At 42.4% G+C, this 23,166-nt stretch overlaps 1 protein-coding gene and 1 long non-coding RNA gene across 2 annotated transcripts in view; one reads left to right on the top strand and one right to left on the bottom strand.

Moving 5' to 3' along the window:
• SERPINE2 (serpin family E member 2) overlaps positions 1–22,958 on the bottom strand; it is a 37,854-nt gene extending 14,896 nt beyond the window's left edge. The window contains exons 1-4 of the mRNA XM_081192701.1: positions 22,747–22,958; positions 9,004–9,279; positions 6,814–7,041; positions 4,417–4,614 (exon numbers count right to left, since the gene is read on the bottom strand). Of these exons, the coding sequence (XP_081048827.1) occupies positions 4,417–4,614; positions 6,814–7,041; positions 9,004–9,259 (682 nt within the window). The 5' untranslated portion in view covers positions 9,260–9,279; positions 22,747–22,958. The remainder of the gene's footprint in view (positions 1–4,416; positions 4,615–6,813; positions 7,042–9,003; positions 9,280–22,746) is intronic.
• LOC308584820 lies at positions 2,545–4,359 on the top strand. The gene is made up of 2 exons (XR_014007036.1): positions 2,545–3,734; positions 3,990–4,359. It is a non-coding gene; the product is annotated as an uncharacterized lncRNA (long non-coding RNA).
• Positions 22,959–23,166: the final 208 nt, after the last annotated feature.

Genomic DNA, 23,166 nt, shown 5'->3' with positions numbered 1-23,166 from the left:
TAACACGCGGTGAGCATGCTCTCCCCCCAATAAGACATGGGTAAATCAGCATCATCAAGCATGGCAAACATCATATCTTGTAAAGATCTGTTTTTTCGCTCTGCAACGCCATTCTCCTCTGGGGAAAAAACGTTCGTTTTTCTATGCCCAATGCCACGCTTTTGTAACCAATCTTTAAAGGCATTTGACATAAATTCGCCACCTCTGTCCGTCTGAATCCTTTTGAGTTTAATGGACAGAAATCTTTCCACAGATGCCACCCAGCCTTTAAACTTAGTGAACACGTCACCCTTATTCTTCATGGGGAAAACCCAAGAATAACGTGTAGCGTCATCCACAATTGTTAGTGAAAAACGCGCTCCACCCCTGCTTACAGCAAATGGACCAATTACGTCCATGTGAACCAGCTGTAGCGGTGACTCACTAACTCTGTCACTTCTGGGGTAAGAGACTCTGTGGGTTTTAACCTTTTTACACACATTACAATCAAGGTACTTGTTACAACTCTTTAAATTACCCCCATCAGCCAATTCAAACATTTTTAGTACACTTTTCCAGCAAGCATGCCCCATTTTCCTATGCAATAAGTGCACACAGTTGTCATGTATAGCTTTGTTAGCAGGCTGAGATTTACTGACTACTGCTGCAACTTGGGATCCTGCTTTAAGCCAAAACAAGCCTCCCTCTGACTTAGCAGTGCCTAAAATCTCACCAGCCTTCTTAATAATGCAACTGTCTCCTTCAAAATACACTTTAAACCCAGCTTTTAGCAAACAATCTACAGACATCAGATTGCTCCTTAATGACGGCACACAAAGTACATTTTGCAGGCACTCACGAAGACAAGGAACAAAAACTGCACCCCCCGAAATCACTTCGGAAGTACTTCCGTCTGCTAGAGCCACCTGGCTGCGCTGTGCTGAGTTCTTGGAAACAAACAATTCATCTGAATTCACGATGTGGCGAGACGCTCCCGAATCGACCACCCAGACCGCTTGTTTCTCATCAGCAATCTTGACCTCGCCTGTCACCAGCTGAGCCGACTGTTTTCGTTTGAAGAATTTCTTTTTACGCTGCTGCTGCTGCTGCTGCTGATCTCGTCTCTGCTCCTGCACCGGCAACTGAGACTTGACCAACTCCGGACATTGTCGTTTTAGATGCGCTGAGGACCCACATCGGAAACAACGCCTAACAGCAAACGCTGACTCCTCACCGGTACGCTGCTTTTGCTCCACCTCTGGCACGGCATGAGAACTCCCTCCAAACCGTCCACCTGTAGAAGCCTCTGCAGCCAACGACCTTTCTTGCCTCTTCTGCCATTCTTCAATCAAACGCCCAGTAACGTAACTGACTGATAAATCACGCTCCTGTATGCCTTCTAGAGACAAAACTAAATTATCCCAGCTTTCCGGGAGAGAACTCAAAATAATAGCCACTTTCTCCTGCTGGTCTAATGCACAGTCTCTTTCCTGTAGCGCAACAAACTTTAACTGTAAACTGTGTAGGTGTTCCTGCATTGTAACCCCAGGCTGTAACATTGCCTTGTACAATGCCTTGCGAATGAACAGCTTGGAAACCGCTGTCTCACGCACATGGAGTTCTTTAAGTGCTTGCCACACACCTCTAGCTGTCTTGATTCCCCTCACATACGGCAACTGGGAATCTTCCAGCCCCAAGACAATTGTGGCCCTTGCTCTTTGGTCTTTATCGAGGTCTTCATCATCAGGCTTTGCAGGAAACTTACTCACCACTTGCCAGAGACGATCCCTCTGCAGCACTGCCTGCATGCGTTCCGACCACAGCAAGTAATTGGAGTCATTCAGACGCTCAAAAGCCATCTGAACTGGTTGTGAGGCCATCTTGAGAGCGATGTCCCTGGAACCCGGAACCAGCTACTCACGACCACCGAGAGAGAAAACAGGAACCACAGCACCCAGCACTCACACGCTGCAGCTGTTGTCCTTGTGTCCGCTGCGTCACCAGCTCACCACGGTCAGGAACCAGCCAGAGAACAACAACTTCTGGAACTACTGGAACCAACGCCGTTGATGCTGACACCACCGCAACTCAGGCTGGCAGTACAATGCCCATAACCTCATGGAACTTTGGAGTGTCAGGCATAGCCCTATTGGCTTTAGCCCAAACGTAGCAGAGTTTTCCTGCACAGCGAAGAAGCTAGTTGCGGCAGTAATGACTAGTCAGCTAGACTCAGAAGAACTATTTACAGGATTTATTAAAAAGGAAAAATAAAACCAGCAGAGTTTCTGCATACAAATAAAAGCAAAATAAACCCTCTCTTTCTCTCTCTCAAAACCATACACAGCACTTCTAACTCCTAACACACCTCACACCAAACTGTGCTAGCAATCCCTTGATAACAGAGTTGAGTGCTGCTCGTTAACCAATCAGAGCGAGTAGTTTCTAGGTCAAGCAGACCTGGGCTTTCTGCCAAGAGTAAATTGACACCAGCTTGAGTTAATTGGTGAAGCTAGAATCTGCAAGTTTCCCACGAGAACCAATTAACAGAAACTGAACAGTTTGGTATTACAGAGTTTCATTAAAAAGCTTCTATTCTCAAATGCTGCATATGCTATAAGGAGAATGGGGTATCTTCAACAAAAATATGAAAAGCTTTTTAATGTTTAAGGACTCCTGTTATCCCTTTTTAAGTTACTCTCATTGTTCTTTACAATCAACATTTAAATAAGCATCCTGCTAGTAATAAAGTAAGGTTCAACTGGCAACTTCAAAAGATTACAATAATAGTTTTATTAGCAATAAGGTGCCTCTTTCAGAAATCGTGAAATATCAAACATCCCATTATAGATTTGCAGTATTGCAAATAAGAATAGTCTGTTGTGAAATACAGAATCTTTGTAAACTAGCATTTGTATTAGAGTTGCCAAGTTTAATTAATCAAATGAACAAGCTAATGAAGACTTTCCAAAGTGGGCTGGAATCCTAATTCACTTACTAGGGAGTCAGCCCATTGAACCCAGTAGGAGTTTCTTCCAAGCAAACATGCACAATATTGCACTATAAGTGCTTGGCCCCCAATTAACTGGTGCAATTTTTAAAAGCTGTTCTCACTTCCCACTCTCCATTTTTATTCAGTCTCAATTTGATGCATGTGTTGAGGTATGAACGTTTAATTATGAATTATGGAGCTAAAACCTGTTAATCCAGCTTGGGTTTCTTTAAGGGGATGAGAGTACTAATGCTTATTAGGAAGACCATATGCTATCTATCAACACAAAATGTTTCAACAGAAGATCGGAGCTGTTAGTGCTGGATTGCTGCCAAGAATGAAAGGACACCTGACCACATCTCATTGGAAGAGGGAATTCTGAAAGGGATAAAGTAGCACAGGATTGGGAACTCTGTGGCCTCCCAGTTGTTGTTGACTTACAACTCCCATCTTCCCAGACTACTGACCATGCTAGTTGGGGCTAACGGGAGCTGGAATCCACCATCATCTGCAAGGCCACTGGTTCCGCATTCTTCAAAAACACTTCCTTTTGTTCAAACACACCCTATGTTACATTGGAACTGAGTTTGGAAATGTTACAAGATTTAAAATGCTCATGCTGAATCACTTCTTTCTCAGCAGGCAGAGACTTACATTAGCTGCCTCCCCCAAGGCAACTGAAATCATCATGAAGTATTTTTCAAAGGAATCAGAGAGAATGTGAGCTAATCAAAGTGTTACTGGCCAAGAAATGGCAACTACAGTGGTGCCCCACAAGACGAATGCCTCGCAAGATGAAAAACTCGCTAGACGAAAGGGTTTTTCGGATTTGCGTTGCTTCGCTAGACGAATTTCCCTATGGGCTTGCTTCGCAAGACGAAAACGTCTTGCGCTTTTTTTTTAAAGCCGCTTGAAGAGGCGCAGTTGCGACGGACCGTGCTTCGCAAGACGAAGAACATCGCAAGACGAAAAGACCCGCGGAACGAATTATTTTCGTCTTGCGAGGCACCACTGTACATAGCCAAGCTTAGGATAAAAAGGGGGCCGTAGATAGCATCAATACTAGTGGGTGCACACACCAAAGAAACAATGACATTTCCACACACTCCAGTTCCCATCAACCCCAGGAAGAACAGCCCAAAGCCAGGGATGATGGAACTTGTAGTTCTACAACATCTGGAGGGCCACAGGTTCCCTATCTGTCGTGCAGAGCCATACCAGCAAAACCATTGCTGTTCTCATGCTTTGTACCTTCCAACATCACTACAAAATTTAGCATGTACTCTTTCATAGTTTTAGACATGTTGAGTTTCTCCAGTTTTTTTACCTTGCCTTCCTCAGAAACTGGGGAAAAGCAGGCAAGATGGGCACCTGCTGCTTTAAGGATGAAATCCACTCTAGAGCAAAAAAAAACAGTCCAGCAAAGAAAAAAAAATTATTGAACATACCACATCGGAACACTGACAACTGAGCCAGCATAGGCACTTGGTAAGTCTTTCCATCAGCTCCGTTAAATGTTCGCTTTTTTGTGTTTTCTGGCTGGAAACGTGATTTCCATAGTCCCTTAAAGTATACTGCATTTACCAGCACCAATCTGGTCAGCTCACTATCAAGAGAATCCGGAGATACGATGCTGTCTATCATACCTGAAAAGCACAAAAGAAAACCCTATACTTTACGAGCAGAAAAAGCTTATTAATCATAAAAGCTGAAAGGGAGAAGGGGCTGGGGGGGGGGGAACAATTCAATACCAAGCTACATTAAATAAAAGCTACAAGAAGATTCAGACCAAGAGAATGCACAGAAGACCCATGCTGGAGTTCAACTGTGATTTAGTAAAGCACAAGAAAGATTGATAGAGGGTATAGAGCTCCCAACCCCTGGAACTAGCCTTGGGTCACTGCCAAACTTTCTTCAAATCTTCTCAATACACTTGGAGGTTTGCCTGGATCAAACCCATTGAAATCCATCTTGTACTAAAGTAGCCTTCCCCAAGCTGATGCCCTCTCATATGTGGCTGGTGGGAGTTATGATCCAAAACATCTGGAGGGCAACAAGCTGGGGAAGGGTTTCTAAAGGGTGTTCAAAGATCTTGCTGTCCTTCTGTACACATGTGTGCCAGACTTGTGATCAGCATGCATCTTGAGGCATCTTGAAGCCTCCACGCACAAACCCCCCCAAAGTTCAAGATTTCTGGCATTTATGCAGAAATCTTCCCCTAAATTCCAGGGGCAAATCAGTCCATGGGCTTTTTTATTAGTGTTTTGGGTTTTTTAAAAAAAGTAATATACATCAGTAAGCAATTTACTAAACACTATGAGTTTACAAACAGGAAATCAATGGGCTTCAATAACGTTCAGCTTTCTCCCTGGCCCAAATGCTACCCACTTTATTTGCCATTGGTGCTTTTTCTTTGAGATCTCATTATAAAAAAGAACAAAGAACAATCAAAGGAGTGGATATAAAGAAAAGCCCAAGGAGGGAAAGTTCTTGGCAAAACAGTGAGATAAGCGAGTATCAAGGAAATTGCCACTACCTGTGTGCTCACACAGAAGATAATGTAGTCAAGAGGATGTTACAAGTTTAGTGAAAAAGATTTGATATTAATCGTCATTTTGTAGTTTGATTTACACTTTATATGTTTAAAAGAACAGTCTGTACTCGCAGACAGGGTGTACAAAATCAATCTAATTGCTTCAGATGTTTAAAGCTCAGTTTTTCAAAGAATTTGGAAAGAAATGTTAAGCTGAAGAGGAAGAGACCAGTTGCAGCAGGGACTAGAGGCTCCAGAAAGGGATACTGCCAAATCCAAGACACAGGTGATGCTTTTGGCATTGGGCTGGCTTGTTGGGGGGGAGGTTGTAAGCCTCTGCCTGCCTCTCCTAGGGAAAGGGGCATCCCATTAAAAGAATACTGGAACCGGAAATGCCTTTTCCAAGCACCAAGTGGGATCTAGGGCCACAGCACTCCTCAAGGTGGCAACCCTATGGGGGCCAACCTATTTGATTTAAGTCATAGGTCCTCCCTGCCTCTGGATAGACCCCTACCATAATACTTCCAGCTGGCAGGATGGATATTCTATGGTTACACCCAGTGTCTATGTTGGTTTCTGCTTTCTTCACTGTGCAGCGAAGTGCCTGCCACGGGACAATGTTTTGCATTCCACAGTCAGAGTACTGTTGGGTTTCCCACGGGAATGGGAGACTGGATGTGACGTACACTGGTTTCCTGTTTTTCATTCTTCTCTCGGTGTTCTTTGTTCCAAGGAGAAGGACGGTTGCTTCTCTGCTCCCGCAGAGGCAAGATGCATGTTTGTAATCTCTCAACATTGAAGTGAAAATAAAGCAAAGTTAAGCATGTGGCACATACTGCTCATCATTCCGCTGTGTACAGGACTCTGCAAATACAACATTTTTGGTTCCGGGCCCAGAAAGACGCAATCAAACTGAAGGATGGACTTCTATGGTTACACCCAGTGTCTATGCCAAACCTCTTAACATGTGTAATTAAGAAAGTTGTGGCCTTATTTGACCCCAAACACTGTGTTCTACCTGCTTTGTTCACTAAGTCAGGGGTGCTGGGGACCAGGGACGCAAAGGTATATTGCCCAATCCAAGACACTTTTTATTACTATTCTACTCCATCAATGTGCTTTACATTATAACCAAATCAAAACAGAGCAGTTCCTTCTCCAAGTAGCTTATGGTCTACATGTTAGTAGTAGTGAATAAGAGTGGGAAGAGAGATAAATCTAATAACCAGAGCAGAAACAAGACAGATGGGATAACAAGGCGGGGGGGGGGGAGGGGAGGGGAGAGACAAGTTAGCTGTTTGGTATCACATACCCTTGGTCTCATTTCTGACCCACTGGTTGATAGTATCAGATGCAGTGTTCTGGTCCTCAAAGTTCACACTCTTAACATTGCACTGAAAGACTTCATTGTTTCTTGAAACAAAAGGCACTTCCAGTTTCAAGCCACTTTTTGCAAAGACAGCATTTGCAATTGAGACAAGATCTTTATTCTTCTTTGAGACTATGGCTTTGTTTATCTTCTTCAGTACTTTGCCAACTCCTGATTGAAAAACAAGCAAGAATCTTTAGTTAAAAAAATAATAAATGCTTAAAATATCCTCTTCAAAATAAGCACTAGTAAGCACACAAACATGTTTAGAAGCCACCTAAACCTGTGATCAGGGGCATGTTCATTCAGAGGCAAGCTCCAATTATTCCAGTGGAATCTACTTCCAAATGCGTTTGGATTCCAGAGCCGAGCAAACCTTAGGCATTATGGAACATGCCCAACAGACAGCCCCTTTTTCGAAGTTCAAGCAATGTACCAAGACAACAGATCGATCAAATGCACTTAACAGATGAGCTGCAAGAGAGATAAAGCATCCTTGAGAAAGGTACCCACTGTTTGTGGGCATGAATATAATCACAGTGCTACACTTGGGTTGGTTGCAATATTGCCGTTTTACCCATTGTGCACCCTCAGAGCAAATTCTGGGCACTGCTACCAATTTATTTAAGCAATTCACTGTGGGCAAATGATAGAACTAGGCTGTGACTTGCTGCTAGCTCTTCTGTTTGCTAAACCATGTTTACTAAAGACATACTCTAGGGCCTATAGTTCCATGAAAGGAATTGCTTTGCCTACCATGAAGGGGTCATGCTGTTTGGCGTTCCAATGCAAAGTGGCTGGGGAAAAGTACAGTACTTAAACTTTGGTGTAGGGAGTTCCGTGACCAGAATGGTCTGAATATAATCAGGAAAAAATATCAGCGGACCAAGATGCTTGCAGATGATTTAAATAGATCTATTAGGTATACAATTCTTGGTATTCAAGATTACTCCACAAAAGAGTTCTTATCTTCAGGGTTTGGAAAAGGACTCAGCAATATGTGATTTCTATTTCCCGAAAGAAAAAATAAGTCATGGTGCAATAGTGTACTTGCTAGTACATTAAAGCATTCTTGTTTCAGTAGGCATAGGGAAATGTTCCATTATAATTAGTATCTTTGGGGAGGAAAGTATTGATAGAGTGAGTTATGTTTACGGTGGTACAGTGGTGCCCCGCAAGACGAATGCCTCGCAAGACGGAAAACTCGCTAGACAAAAGAGTTTTCCGTTTTGAAGTTGCTTCGCAAAACGAATTTCCTATGGGCTTGCTTCGCAAGACGACAATGTCTTGTGAGTTCCTGCGGTTTTTCCCCCCTTTCCCCCTTTTTTCTAAGCCGCTAAGCCGCTTATCAGCTGATCCGATCAGCCGATAAGCCGCTAAAAGCCGCTAATAGCGCTAATTCGCCAATACGTCAATGGGCTTGCTTCGCAAGATGAAAAAACCGCTAGACGAAGAAAATCACAGAACAGATTCTTTTCGTCTTGCGAGGCACCACTGTACTACCATTCTGAAATGTGCTTGTAAATCATACTGGCACTTGCAAAACACCCAGGGAGGCAACAAGGTCTAGTGAGCTCCTGTCAAGGGAGGGTTACTGGCTAGGAATGCAACCCTGATGCCTGCCAGTGTCAGGAATGCAGCCTGACAAAAGAAAGATCCTGAGCAGAAAAGCAGAACTTTGGAAAGGCTGTACAGTTTGATACCACAACAGTACTGTGGGGATTTATCACTAAATGCAGGGATATTTTAGTCAACATCTGGAGGCAGGCATGAAAAGCTGTCAGTCCCACATAAAGGGGCATTTTATTCATCCCCTACAAGCCTGTCAATGATACTCAACTCTGTTTTCTTTGGAACCACGAGGACAGTCCTTGTTGAACTTACTGTGTTTAGCATCAATGCTTCACACTGTGCCCAAAGATGCCTTCGGGTATTAGAGATACTGCTTCACTGTCACTTATTTAATACACACTAGACCAAGATAACTGGCTAGTGTTCTCAAACACAGTATCTACTGTTCTTGCTATCAAACCCACTTTGTATCAGTGACTAAAATAATTCTCACCTATACCGCAATTTCCCATAAGAACACAAAGACCCCAAAGCCCACAACAACAGATCAAAACAACTGACCATTTACGCTGTATCTCATCACGGTTGTTAGCTGTTTCTTTGTCTTGCCATCGGCTCCAAGTTGAAGCATTCCAAGTACGGATGCAATTCCATGCGGGGAAACCACAACATTCTCCTTCGGCCTGCTTTTGACCAGCTGATTAAAAACTTGGATCCCAATGTCTGAGCCCAGTTCCTCAAGAGACAGAGGACTCGGTGGGAAGCAAAGGCACGCAGAAATCAAGGCAGCAAAGAGGAGAGGAAGACGCCCGTTCATGATTCCTAACCCAAAACAATCTAAAAGGAGAGGGGGAAGCAGACAAAGTTAAGGACTGAGCAGAAGAAGCACGTCAGTTCTCTATAGCACTTATTTGCAGGTACTGTCCCCATTGGTTGAAAGTCATATGCCTTTATTTATCCCCACAAATTCAGACCTTAAATCCAGCACCCTTAGAGCTAGCCTTTCACAAGAAAAAAAAAACCTTGACTACTGTTATATAATAAAGAGTCTAGAAGGAATAAAAAACAAGATTGATGACAAGCTTAAGTCATCAGTTCAGGATCTGAAGTCAGAAAAGGTATTTAGGGTTGCATTTTAAAGCACATGAAGTGTTTTTATATCAGGAGTAACCACTACAGTGCCTTCCAATGTTAGACTTCAACTCCCAGTGGCCCTTATCATTGGTCATGCTGACTGAGACTACCCATGCTGGCTACAACTGTCTTATTGGTTATATGTGTGATTTTGCACTATGTACAGGAAATAGTCCAGTCACTCTATAGAGATTGAAAATCATGCTCAGACTGCTAACCTAGACATGTATATTAAATCAAATCCTAACTATGGTTTACAAACTTGTTGTAAAGGTAAAGGACCCCTGGCAGTTAAGTCCAGTTGCAGATGACTCCGGGGTTGTGGCACTCATCTCGCTATACTGGCCGAGGCCCAACGTTTGTCCGCAGACAGTTTTTCTGGGTCATGTGGCCAGCATGACTAAGCCGCTTCTGGTGAAACTGGAACAGTGCACAGAAACGCCATTTACCTTCCCACCGGAGCGGTACCTATTTATCTACTTGCACTTTGACATGCTTTCGAACTGTTAGGTTGGCAGGAGCTGGGACCGAGCAACGGGAGCTCAACCCATCTTGGGGATTCGAACCACCAACCTTCTGATCGGCAAGTCCTAGGCTCAGTGGCCCAAATATCAGAATCTTACTTATTTGGCTCTATAAAGAGTTGGTAAGCTACTGGGCTTTATACCCTGCTGATTTGATTGCATTAGAAACTTAAGTATTACCATTACCAAAAATTTAAAAATGTTCCTTCTACATTCTGGGCTTGTGGCAGACAGGATTGTATTCTTGAATCTACTATGCTCTTCTCCTAAACTTTTCTTAGGAGTTGGTTCTATGTCCTATAAGCAAGCGATAGAGATGTGCCCTAATCAGCTATGAAAGTCCATTATCTTCCACTCAATGCTTTCTTCTTGCTACTACTTGAGCATAGAGAAGGTTTCTGTTCTCTTCTTAAAATCTCCCTAATCCCACCCCCTTCCATCTTGAAATGCTTGAAAAAAATGTGAGTTCCAATGAGTTAACTGCCTTGGATTCAAGAGAAAATGACGCATCCAGACTCCTACCTCTCCATATATGAAATGAAACACAGATAGCCTTCAAAATTTGCACTCATCCAAATTTTGCAATGCAATTCCCCAACCAGTGTTTACAAAAATGCATAATCTATGGCAAAGTGTGCATCAAAAAGAAAATATTAATGAAAAAAAAATAGAAAAATCAATTGTACTAGGGAAAACTGCTTGCAAAAATATGTATACCAATCAAGCCTGCATTTCAAAATGTGTTTATTCGGAGAAATTTGCACAAAACTGATAAATAATTTCCATGATGTTTTTTTATATGTAAAAAAGCAAATTGTTGCACATTGTAGAGAAGTGGACTGAAGATTGGAAAACTAGACACTGAGAGAACCAGAAGTGATATAACCTTCCATCCCTACTCTGTAAACTATAAAAAGTTGCCTTCTTCGTTGAATATGCCAGAATATCCTAGACATGAAGTTGAGGGGCTCTTCTAGGATAATATGCAGCAACAGAAGAAGAAAGAACTGGGAGTGAGTAAGAATGAATGAATGGAAAACCCAAAACAAACCCCAATTATTGGTAACAGGTTTAACACTGCTCAGATTTTCCGAAAGTAGTGGCTGAACTTGTGGCTTCACTGGCACAGTGTCGTCAAAACAGACTATTTGCTGACAAGCTAGCAAGTCCCAGGTGCCCTTCACACCTAGCTGCAGTTGCGTGGGAGCTGCTTTTCTGTATTGCGATATCATGCTGACTACATGGGAAAATACCACTCAATCTGTCCCTACCACATGGTTGTGTCATTCACACACAACATTCCGCTATGTGAGATCACATCACAGAAAAACAAATGAGTATGCATGTGTGTGTGTGTGTTGTGAGAGAACCTCAAAATTCAAGTAATAATTCTCTCTCTGAACCATCTGAAAATGCTTCTACACCTCTGAAGTTGCTGCTGCCACAGAATGCAAGAAATCATGCCTGGGACCAGATTCTTCTTTCCTATTTTAATTTTAGGCACACTGCATTCTTCTGCAACAGGAGTGGAGAACCTGTGGCTCTCAAGATGCTGTTTGTCTCTTAGATACCACCAGTCCCTGCTAGCATGACCTGATGGGAGTTTCGAGTCAAACAGCATCTGAAAGGCTATAGGGAGATCTCCAGTGAACTACAACTTTAATATTTCAAATTTTTGTTTTTACTGAAGTCAATTTTTGCAACCTTTCACTGAACACTTAAAACTGCACAGCTTCCATCTACTTCAGGACACTTTAAGATTGTTCATTCACGTGCCTCTCCCCCTGTCTCCACCCCCAAAATCATGAGTTTCAGCTTGTTCTGAATTCAGATGATATGGGTTAAAGGAATGGTACAGAGCCAAAAGGATTTCCACCCTCCAAAATCAGGCATATAAGTTTGCCTCTACAATATGTAACTTGTTATACTATAAATGTCTTCTTCTTTGGCGATCACTTGTAGCCGAGTAAGACTGTCTTCCATAAACGCAGTTTTAACAATGAGTCCGTAAGTGACTGTGGAGGCCAATTCTGGATCCACACGTACTTCCACAGTGGGGACATTGGTTTCTGGGCAGGAGTTGATCACGGTGTGTATTTGCCAAGCGTGCCTTCCTCTTAGAACGTTTCTCCCTTGAGTCCTGAGTTCGAGTGTCTTCAAAGCCCATGACACCTTTGGTAAAGGCTGTTCTCCAATTGAAGTGCTCGCAGGCAAGTGTTTCCCAATTGTTGGCGTTTATACTACATTTTTAAATTTTGCCTTAAGACAGTCTTTAAATCTCTTTTGTTGACCACCAGCAGTACTTTGTAGAAAGATTAGGGTTGGGTGGGTGAGAGACAGTTTTACTTATAATTAGCAAATAAACATTTATTCCACTTTATGAGATGTGAGTTAAGCAAGTAACTGTGAAATGGGCTGACATGCAGACATAGCTGTCAACTGTACTCTGTTCTGTTTGAATAATGGCTCAATTTACTGCTAAACTACTGTTTACTGCACAGAGAAAACCTCCAGCTTCCTAATTATAGCTTAGGAAAGTTTTACAAGTACCCTTCTCACTTTTTAAATGTTCTATTAAGATGAGATTTGAAACTGCCATCCAGATGGAAAAGCCATTGGGAAAGGTGGGGTAGTGTTCTCTTCTCAAGAGCCAAATAAATTGTAGCAATCAATGAAAATATTCACCTACACATCTGGTCACTAGAAGCAGAACAAAGAGCAAAAAAAAAAAAAAAGGAACATTTATCTTATCATGAAAGGAGTACCAAACACAGTCAATATGACTGTAGTGTGCCCATTATAAAGAAAGCAAGTCCTGGAACAGACTTTATTGGCTAGATTAGATTCATGTGAAATTATCGAGGGCACATATTTCCAGTAATAAAGAGAAATGAACCATTCATAAGCTTTCAGCAGAGGGCTTAAGTAAGAGGCCACTACATTGGCGAGGATCCCATGTTGCTCCTCCATTCTTGGAAGGGGGGTGGTTTCTTTCAATTTCTCTTCTTTCTTCAGCTAGCTATATCCCATACTGTTTCTAAAGGTCCCCCAAGATCCAGGATTAAGTCTGGCTATTGTCCATGGAGGCTGGAGTTCTGCAACATCTGGAGAGCCAAATATTCCACACACCTGATCCAAATGTTGTGGACTACAACCTGACAACTGGCCATGCTAGCTGAAGCTGATGGAAGTTGTAATAACAAACAAACAAACTGGCTATCCCTACTCTAAAGAGCTGCTGTCATTCCAAGGTATTTCACAGCCCTGCGACTAGAGGTACTTTTAAATGGAATTGCATGATATTACCCTGCTCCTGCCAACCTAGCAGTTCGAAAGCACATCAAAGTGCAAGTAGATAAATAGGTACTGCTCCGGCGGGAAGGTAAACGGCGTTTCCGTGCGCTGCTCTGGTTCGCCAGAAGCGGCTTGGTCATGCTGGCCACATGACCTGGAAGCTGTACACTGGCTCCCTAGGCCAATAAAGCGAGATGAGCGCCGCAACCCCAGAGTTGGCCATGACTGGACCTAATGGTCAGGGGTTCCTTTACCTTTACCTACAGCACATTCCACATGCACTACCATATGCTTTACCACCAAACAACAGCTTGTCTATTAAAATAATCTGGTGTCATCTACAAACCTGAGTACTTCACTGATCCACAGTCAAGATGGCAAACAAATTAAATTGCAACATTCCCAATACAGACCATTTAGGGAACGCCCATGATAACCTTCCTCTTTTTTTATTAAAGAGTTAAAGCAGGCATCCCCAAACTCGGCCACCTCCAGATGTTTTGGAACTACAACTCTCATCATTCCTAGCTAACAGGACCAGTGGTCAGGGATGATGGGACTTGTAGTCCCAAAACATCTGGAGGGCTGAGTTTGGGGGTGCCTGAGTTAAAGCTACCTGTTTACCCTCAAGTTTCCTCAAAATAGTTACAACTGAAAAGAGGTTAATGTGGCCTTTCCCCTAACCCTATGAAACAGGGTTAGCACCATGTTTGCGCTCTCGCTCTCGCTCTCGCACCAACACTGGAAGATATAACACCAGAATAATCCCAGACAGGAGAGATAGTGTCTGTGTAATTGAAGCAATATGCCTGAGAAACGGAAAGGAGAAACCACGGGTGGCCAACCATTCCCATAATAAATAATTGCAAGACTAAAAAATGATCGTGATAATATCCATTTTAGAGCTTTGTTGCAGCTAAAAAATAATGCACGCCTCAAAGATTTCAGACTTTACCCCTGAGAATTAAGCATAAATACAAGTGTCACATGACTATGTCAGTGCTGCTAAGACAATTTTGCAGCAAGAAAAAAAGTCAGTCTGCTCTCACTGCCTACAGAAAATTAAAAAAGCAGAAACATGTCAAATACAATCTTCTCTTGAAAGATAAAAGTTTCAGACTTAAGCACTAGGCTTCATAAGCATAATTTGTGGCATCATCTGTGGGGCACAATCCTGCCACGAGGTGTAGTTAAACTGTAGACCAAGAACCCAGGAAAGAATTTCAGTGAGAATGCTAGGAATAGCATTTGGAAATCTCACATTAAGCAGCTTTCCATAAGAGGGAGTCAAGGTCATGCTTGATGGCAAATGTAAAGGTTCCATCAGCTATAAATTAAGGAAGGAGGAAAGTTTCTGAAGGCCAGTGCAAACACCTTTCATAAAAACAGAGGAAGAGCTAATCTCAGAAAGGCCAATTGCACCCTCACCCCTTTCAACAAAGAGCATGAACACACACACAGAATTCCCCCAACCAGCAACAAGAGGGAGAACACTTTCCTCCACACTGTTCAGGTTAGGAGCTGCACATATAGCTTCTCTACCTCTATAGTGCTACATGGTTTATGGTTGGAGCTGCCAATATAATCCTTCCCTGTGTTATAATGCTCAGGCTTGCACCGTATTCCCAGAACCAGCACTTCCTTACCTACAATGATTAATTTAGGGGAGAAAGGCGGCTTCAAAATAGTTGCATACAGAATGCCAAACTGGTCAACAGTTAAACCAAATGCAGAAACGCCTCATTTTTTTCACTCCTTCTGTTCTTCCAAAGTCTCTCCAATTCATCAATACCACACACATGCTAGATTCATCCTCCTCCTCGGTGTCAGATCAAAACTTCAATGGTCTACTTGTAGCAAATTGCAATTCTTGTATAATGCCTAGTCGAGAGGTAGCAGACATGTTGCCCTCTAGATGTTGTGGACTCCCTCAGCTCCAGCCAGAATGCCCAGGGATCAGGGATGATGGGAGTTGCAGTCCAAAGTATCTGGAGGGCTCCACATTGGCTAATCTATCAGGTTATTACAAGCATCATAGAAAGTCTTCATCTGACCATTTGTCCTCCTGCAGCATCTGTTAACCTGCAACACACCATAATTTTTGTACAAGCTGCCCTGTGGTTCCTTGACTCAAAGTTATTTGGGCACAGGAGAATCTACTCTGAGACACACTGAGAAGTGAGGAAGACGAACAGATAACTAATAACAGCCTATGCCAAAATAGCTGAAGAACAAAATGGAAAAGTGGTCACAGCAGCTACATGTGGCAGGAGCCGTTGTGGCTACGAGATCAAGCACTAGTGGTGAAAACTGCTCTGCTGGTAGATGCAACTCTGTTCAATAAACGTTATTATAGTGGATTTAATTTCAGATATATAGACTTTGCTTGACTAGAAACGCAAATCTAAAGCTTCAGCTAGATGAGTGGTTACTGAAAATTTCACAACAAAGTAGAGACACAATGCACACCACATTTTTAGTACTCTCTCATTATTGTAATTGGAAAAAAGTTATACTAAAAATATACATAGCTCTTCCTGTGGTTTCTGAACTGTCCCTTTCATTACTACTTCCCCAAAACATCTTTTTTACTAGAGCCTTTTAGTTTTATATGCCTGTTTTGCACCACAAAACTTATTCATGACACATTGTTTTCCCCAGAAATCCATTAGACAAAATGTTTCTTAACTGTTGTCCTAATTCAGTGTTTCCCAACCGGTGTTCCACGGCACACTAGTGTGCCGCGAGACGTTGCCTGGTGTGCCGTGGGAGGGAGGCGGGCGAGTCGGGCGGCGAGAGGCGGGGCGGTGGCGGCGAGGAGAGGCCGCCCAGCGCGGGGCTCTCGCCGTCTGCCTGCCTGGCTGCCTGCGTGGCGCTGACGTCACGGGGCTGTAATGTGCCCCACATAGGCACACGCGGGACGGCAAGCGAGCTCCCTCCCACATCCCATCGCCGGTCGCTTTGGCCGGCCTACTGGGCTGTCGCAGGCGGAAGGCCTGCACATGCGCGAGGTTTTCGCGCCTTCGGGATTCCCTTCACGCCTTCCTCCTCCCGGGTCCTTGAGAGCGCGGGAAGCGGCAGCGCGAGACCGGCGTTGAGCCTGGTAGGTATTGCGCTTGCCAAGGCAGTCATTTGGGAAATGAAAACTTGCAAAGCAAGCAACCAGTTCAATCTGAAGTACGTGTATGCTTAATATCCTGTATCTGAAACCTGTTCTGCCCCCTCCCCCACACTTGGTGCCATTTTCATCTACACATGCAGCAGAGTAAGTTGACCCAGAATAGTACCAATTCAGATGGCAGATGGGAGAATGACAGTGCTGAATGCTTTCCCATGTAGAACAGTCCCTGCAAATAAAAACCTAGCATATTTGGAAGAGGGATGCTAGCCTAACCATTACCTTCTATGCTGTTACTATTTTTTTATTTTTATTTTACATAAGTAAAAAGTGACCTTTCCCCATCTGGCATGGTGGTGTGCCTCGAGATTTTTTTCATGAAACAAGTGTGCCTTTGCCCAAAAAAGGTTGGGAAACACTGTCCTAATTAATCATGTATCATATATTGTTTTTAAGGTTCTTTTTTAAAAAAAAATGTTCTAAACTTTGAGGGTTTTGCCCAGAAAATCTGACTAGGAATATAAATTAAATGCAGCTACTTGGTAGTCAAGTTTTCAGATTCCTATTCTACCCCCCTCCCACACACACACTGTATTAAAGTTACTGGATAGGTGAAATTCAGGATTATTTTAGAAAAAGGTGAAAAACCTCAAGCCTGCAAAAATCTAGAAGGAAAAATTTATTATTGATATTTTATTTTAACTGAAACAGAAATTCAAGCAATAACTGCACAATTTGCAAAAATACATGAAATTATAAATTAATTTTAAATAGCAATAATTACTATGATAATCCATATTAATATGTCAGCAAATAAAAAATAAAGAGAAAAAGAAGAAAATGAGCCAATATAAAGTAGTGAATATCATATAACTGAAAGAAGGGAGCTATTAAAGAACCCACTTTATTTATATATCTATTAATAATAATAAATTTTTATTTATACCCTGTTCTCCCCGGCCAGGGCCAGGCTCAGAGCGGCTAACACCAAATATAAATTACAATAAAACATAATGGGGGGGTTAATTAAAATACGGCTTAAAATACAGCCTCATTTTAGTAGTAGCCCATAAATCAAGACCATAAAGGGAGGAAACATCGGATATTCACCCAAGCCAGCTATCCATGCTGGTCCTACTTGGGCCAGCAAAAAAGCAAAGGGAAAATTTATATACCAAATCCCATATAAGGGGAGTGAGTCTAAGCCGAAGACCAGGCGAAAAGCTCTGTCTTGCAGGCCCTGCGGAAAGATGTCAAATCCCGCATGGTCCTTCATAAAAGAGAATCATATTCACATATTCTCACAAAATTGCAAAAGGATTTTAACTAATCCTATGCCCCTTCTGTTTGCTATCCCAAAGTTCTTTAAACATTCTTTCTCAAATATATTTATTTTGTTTTCCTCTTGTTGAATGCAAAGCATCTAGATGTTTTTTCTTAAAGTTGCCCTTCACAATATTGTTTATATTTGATGCTACTTCAGACCAACAATTTTTAGCCTCGGGGCAGAATGAGACTCATACCATTTACCCTTAACTTTCTGGGAGTAGTAGTAGTCTGGACGCAAAACCATTCAAATTCTAAACAAAATATATTTTGCATGCAAATAACTATTTCAAGAGCTTTCATTCTATTGAAATTATTCTTATTCTATTTGCAATAAGAGAGTAAGTGACAGAAATATTTTGACATTTAAGACATTAACATAGATTTCTGCCTTTGCTCCACATGTATTGACAAATTATACATCAGGATACAGTATTGTTATTTTATCTAAACAAAAATAGATACTCAAAACAGAGAACAAAGTAGATGCACTCCTTTAGCTAGCTTAGACAGCAGAGGGCACTCTTACATGCAGATGAATTCACTAACCATTCAGAGCATGAACCTTTCTAAATACATAAATGTATTTTTCCTCCTTGATGGAGGACACGAAATAAGTAATATTTGTCTCCAACTAAAGTGAGTTTATTCAAAATATGTTTGGAGCCCTCATTTATTATGTATAACTAAGCTGTCAAAACCGACAGTTCTACTGTCAACTTAAAGATACAAGGTTGGGAAGGCTATGTGAAAACAAAACAATTTTTTTTAATCTCTTCCGCCAGTGTATGCAAACCTTGACAGTAAGAAGGTGTAATTACTCAGTAAAGTACATTAGCAGTCATCAGAAGAAAGCTAAGAAATCTGTATTGAAGAGGCTTATGATTTAGCACCAGTCATCACCATGTTTACTACTACTATAGAAAAATAAGCTTTGAAGAAACACTTCTCCTTTGAAGTTGCACATTCCATTATTCCACCATTTGGAAATATAAAAATCTGCATTAATGCTGCTGCCATTAGTGGGAGTCTTACCTACTAATTTATATATGGAAAATATAGCTATGATCCATAAAATGCTCAATAATTACTCATCATTGAAGGACGCAGTCAAGATGTCTAGAACACATGTGAAAGCTTGTTTAAGTATCTCTCTAGATAGGCCAAATGGTGTTATGACACCCTTCTTCAACCTGGTGCCCCTCCAGATGTTTTAATCAGAGGTAGCCAATACGGTACCCTCCAGATGTTTTGGAGTCAACTCCCATCTAGTCCAGCCACTACAACCATTGGTTGAGGAAGACTGATGTATGAGGAGGGAGACCACCCTTGTCCATGTCCAAAATGTTTGCTCCCAATTGAAAAACCAAAATTCCACTGGTAAGAAGAAAGTTATTTGAAACACCAATCTAGAATGTTTCCTTCAGCACACTCATTTGACATGCTGATAATCCTATCAAATGCTATGTAAAGAGAACTAAAGCCTTACAGTTGTGTTCTTGCGAAACATGCAGTGATGACGGTATTTTGATGCATTGCGAAATATTTGTTGGTTACTAACTGCTACCAGGTCGAAAACAACCTTTAATTTCTTCAAATGTTCCTTCACCATGATGCTTTCTTTTATTGTCCCTTATCTTGTGAAATACAGTGTTTTACAAGGCAACAATACACTAAAAGGATTGATGATGCAGAATTAACTGTTCCTAAAACACCCATATTAATTTATGTGGTGCCATATTGTTTATCTGCTCACTACCTGTGAAAAGGCACTGAATGTTATCAAAGATGCAACGAACATAAACATCCCTGTTCAGAAAAAAGCAGCAAGCTATTAAAAGCATGCCAAAACTTAAGAATTAGAACACAACTGCTTACAACAATAAATTGTCGTGTAAATAAAGAGCTAATCCAGCCCATATCTTCAAGAGAAGATCCAGTAAAGTTATTATTATTATTAAAATTTTAAGTAGGATACATTTTTAATCCTGAAAGTATACCACCGTTCCAATTTGCACAGGTCCCATCTCAAATTATTTCAGTTTCCAAAATGTTCACACAGACCTGTGAGGTTAGCAAGTGAATGCAAGACAAATTGTCAGCTATAGTTATACTTGGAACAAAATGCAAGAACTGTGTTAAAATAGCTTCTACTGAAATTCAGTGAATAAGGAAGCTCAAACCTCTCTCAGGGCCAAAATATGCACACCCCCAGAAAACTATCTATAAACCAATACTACTGTTTATTTTGTGCCTATTATTTATTCCATTGCAAGTCTTGGATGCGCTCTTAATTGTTCAGGTGGACTCTAAAACTGTTTTGGAGAAAGAAATGTTGCCTTTCTAGAGCATGTACTTTGTGGCTGACCTAATTCTTCACTTCAAGCAGTTACTCAAAGGATGTTGTCGGCAATTGCTCGTTAGAGAGCCAAACGCCTTGCCAAGTTTTAACTAGAAAAGACATTCCACTTCCATGAATGAGTGGACAAAAGGTTCATCCCATTTCCGACTAACTGTTTAGGTTCCCACCACCAGAAAAGCCCTTCCTTTCAATTCAGGTAGGATGGCTCAAGAAGATGATGACAAAAACACAGTTCCAGCCTTTATTCAAGAATGTTACACCCAACCAACAATGACATGTTAGTTACACTCTGCCTCCATGGCTAGAGGTTAGTAATGATGCTGCATATCACTTGTTGGAAACCATAGGAGGGGAGAGTGCTTTTGGGCTCAGATCCTGCGTGAAAGTTTCCCAGAAGCATTTGGCTGATCACTGTGAGAACAGGATGGGTCATTGGCCTGATCCAGCAGCTTCTTATGATGTCCTTAGGGCATGTGTAATGCTGCTGTGCCCTCAAAATATAGTTTTAGAGCATTACATGCTAGATGACCTACAGTTCTTAGTTGCAGTGCAGTTAACTATTCTGATACTATACCCTACTCTCATAATTACTGCTTGACTAATATCTTCCAGCAAGCTCTTTAAAAACCAATACAGTCAAGTTTTTGACTGTACTTTAGACTTCAGATACCAGTACAGCAGCCATGTCCTCTGTCCTATTATAAATCTATTTGGGGGGAAAGCAAGTCCGGAACAGATGGGTCTTGGATAGAAACTGCCAATTTTAAAAAACATATCTTTCTAACAAATAATGTGTTCCTCCCGTCTTCTTTTTTTTTTAAAGTGTCCACACAAGTTATTACTGGGCATGTCGAGCATCTTTGCACATAGGAGGGCTAGAAATGAGGCAAAATTGCCCTTTTGATTCTGTGGCGACATTCAACACCAAATGGAAATTCTTATACAAATAAATATTCTTTGGCTTCAAGCTCAAGATTCCACTTCCAAAAATAAAGTATGTAAGAGCATCAAAAGCTGTCTGTCTTCTATGTGAATAGCTTGTAAGCCATTTATAATTTGCTTTCGTACAAAAGGACACTACAGAGATTTAGGCAGAATCCACACACACACAGACCAGTATTTCACAGAATATATTTTGAATTGGGCTCTTACCAACTGAGGCCATGAGATGCACTGTACTGTCTATTTTTAAACAAATTATTGTCTAATTTTAAGCAAATTAAGTTTCACAGTTATTTCACAAGTGTCCCCATAGTTCAAGAAAAAGTCTCTTTTTCGAACCCAGACACACAGAGAGAGGGGGAGAAATCAAAAGGTAAGAAAATTATCAACTCCGGTCTGAACATCTCTTTAATGTTCTCATTTTCCCTTTCAATTCACGGTTATGCTCTACGCTAAATATTTCTTAGATATTCCCTATAGAAGCGTAACTTCATTAAATTCAGTTGTGCTGTTACCACTTTTACACCCACCAGCAAGAGAAGAAAAGCTAGAGGTCCTTCAAAAGCCTCCCTGTGGTGACCATTACCTTACAGAGGCAAACAAGGACATCTGTCTGTGTTGCAGATCGTTTCTACCCTATGAGCAACATAAGATGTAAGGACTGAGACGCCCACTTTTTATTATAGTCACCTGTTCTCTTTATGGCACTCCTTTGATGCCCTAAGCCACATTTGTAAATTACCAATCAACCATAGCACATAAAAATCTCATCCCGCCCCAGGATAAGAATGGGCTCTTTTGAATAGCCTAGGGAAAAAAGAAGAAGCTCCTGCTACAAGTATTGGCGGGAATGTGAGCTAATGAAGTTTTCGTAGGGGCTAGTAACTTGACCGGACATGTTTCCAAGGGTGCCCTGACCGCACAAAATTCGGGGTAAAGGGGAAGCAGAAAAGTACCGAAGGGGAATCTCAGATACACTCATTCCTTCTTCTGGAGGTGGAAATCGGAGAACTAAATTGGGAAGCTCTTCCTACCCCCCCCCCCAAAAAAAAACCAACAACAACACACATACACACTCCCGATATACCGCATAGTTGTGGACTTTGGGAATTTACACGTATTCATTTACTACGCACATGACAGATTTGGAGGAAGGAGAGGGGCAAAAAGAGCCCTTGTGAATTCATCTCAATAAACCGCACAGGGGGGCTTTTGCAAACCCAGCAGTTATTTCTGGCTGCCCAGCCGCCGCCCCCCGTCCCACAAACTCAACCCCTCCTTAGAATTCAATCCGGAAAAAGAGGAAAGAACAACCTTAATGGAAATGTTCATATATATATGTGTGTGTCTCCCTGAACTGCCGTAGGGTAATGAAGAGTTAGTCATGAAGTTGATAAGCAGCCGAGAAAGAAAGGGAAAGTACACAGGCCGGGGGGGGGGGGGAGCAGGATGAGAGGGGTCGCCAAAATAAACCCTCATTTTTGGAAGCTGGGGCTGGGGGCAAAGAAATCCCATTGAAAGGGAAGGGAAAGGGCGGGCCAGGCGGAGACCTCAGGGAGGAAAGCGCGACCCCCAGGGCGAAGTCACCCCCCAGGAGCTCTCACCTCTCTCGCCCTCGCTGGAGAAGCGCCTCTCCGGGGGAATAAGAGCGGCGGCGGCGGCTGAGCTTCCTCTCTGCTGCTCCTCCCGCTCAGCTCAGCGACTAAGCCGAGCGGCCGCCCCGAATCCCGCATTTATCCCGCCCGCCGGCGAGAGAGCGCAGAAGCGGCCGGGCGGCGCCCACTCGGCTTTCCCCCTCCCACTGGGGCCGCCGCCGCCGCCGCTTGTCTCCTCAGCAGCGGCCGCCTCCTCCTCCGCCTCGCCCAGCTCCCGCCCTTCCTCGAAAGACCACGCCGCGAGGAGGCCTCGCCTCCCGGCCTGAGGCGCCACCTCCCTCCCTCAAGTCCAGAAGCGCCTCTCCGCCCTTGCCAAGAGCGTTCAAGGCGCTCGAAAGAAAAAAGAGGGAGCACTGAGGAGAACAACGA

This window comes from Podarcis bocagei, assembly GCF_964188305.1.
Source record: "Podarcis bocagei genome assembly, chromosome: 4".
Lineage (NCBI taxonomy): Eukaryota > Metazoa > Chordata > Lepidosauria > Squamata > Lacertidae > Podarcis > Podarcis bocagei.
The sequence above is the reverse complement of the archived record's forward strand: the minus strand, read 5'-3'. Positions and strand labels throughout refer to the sequence as shown.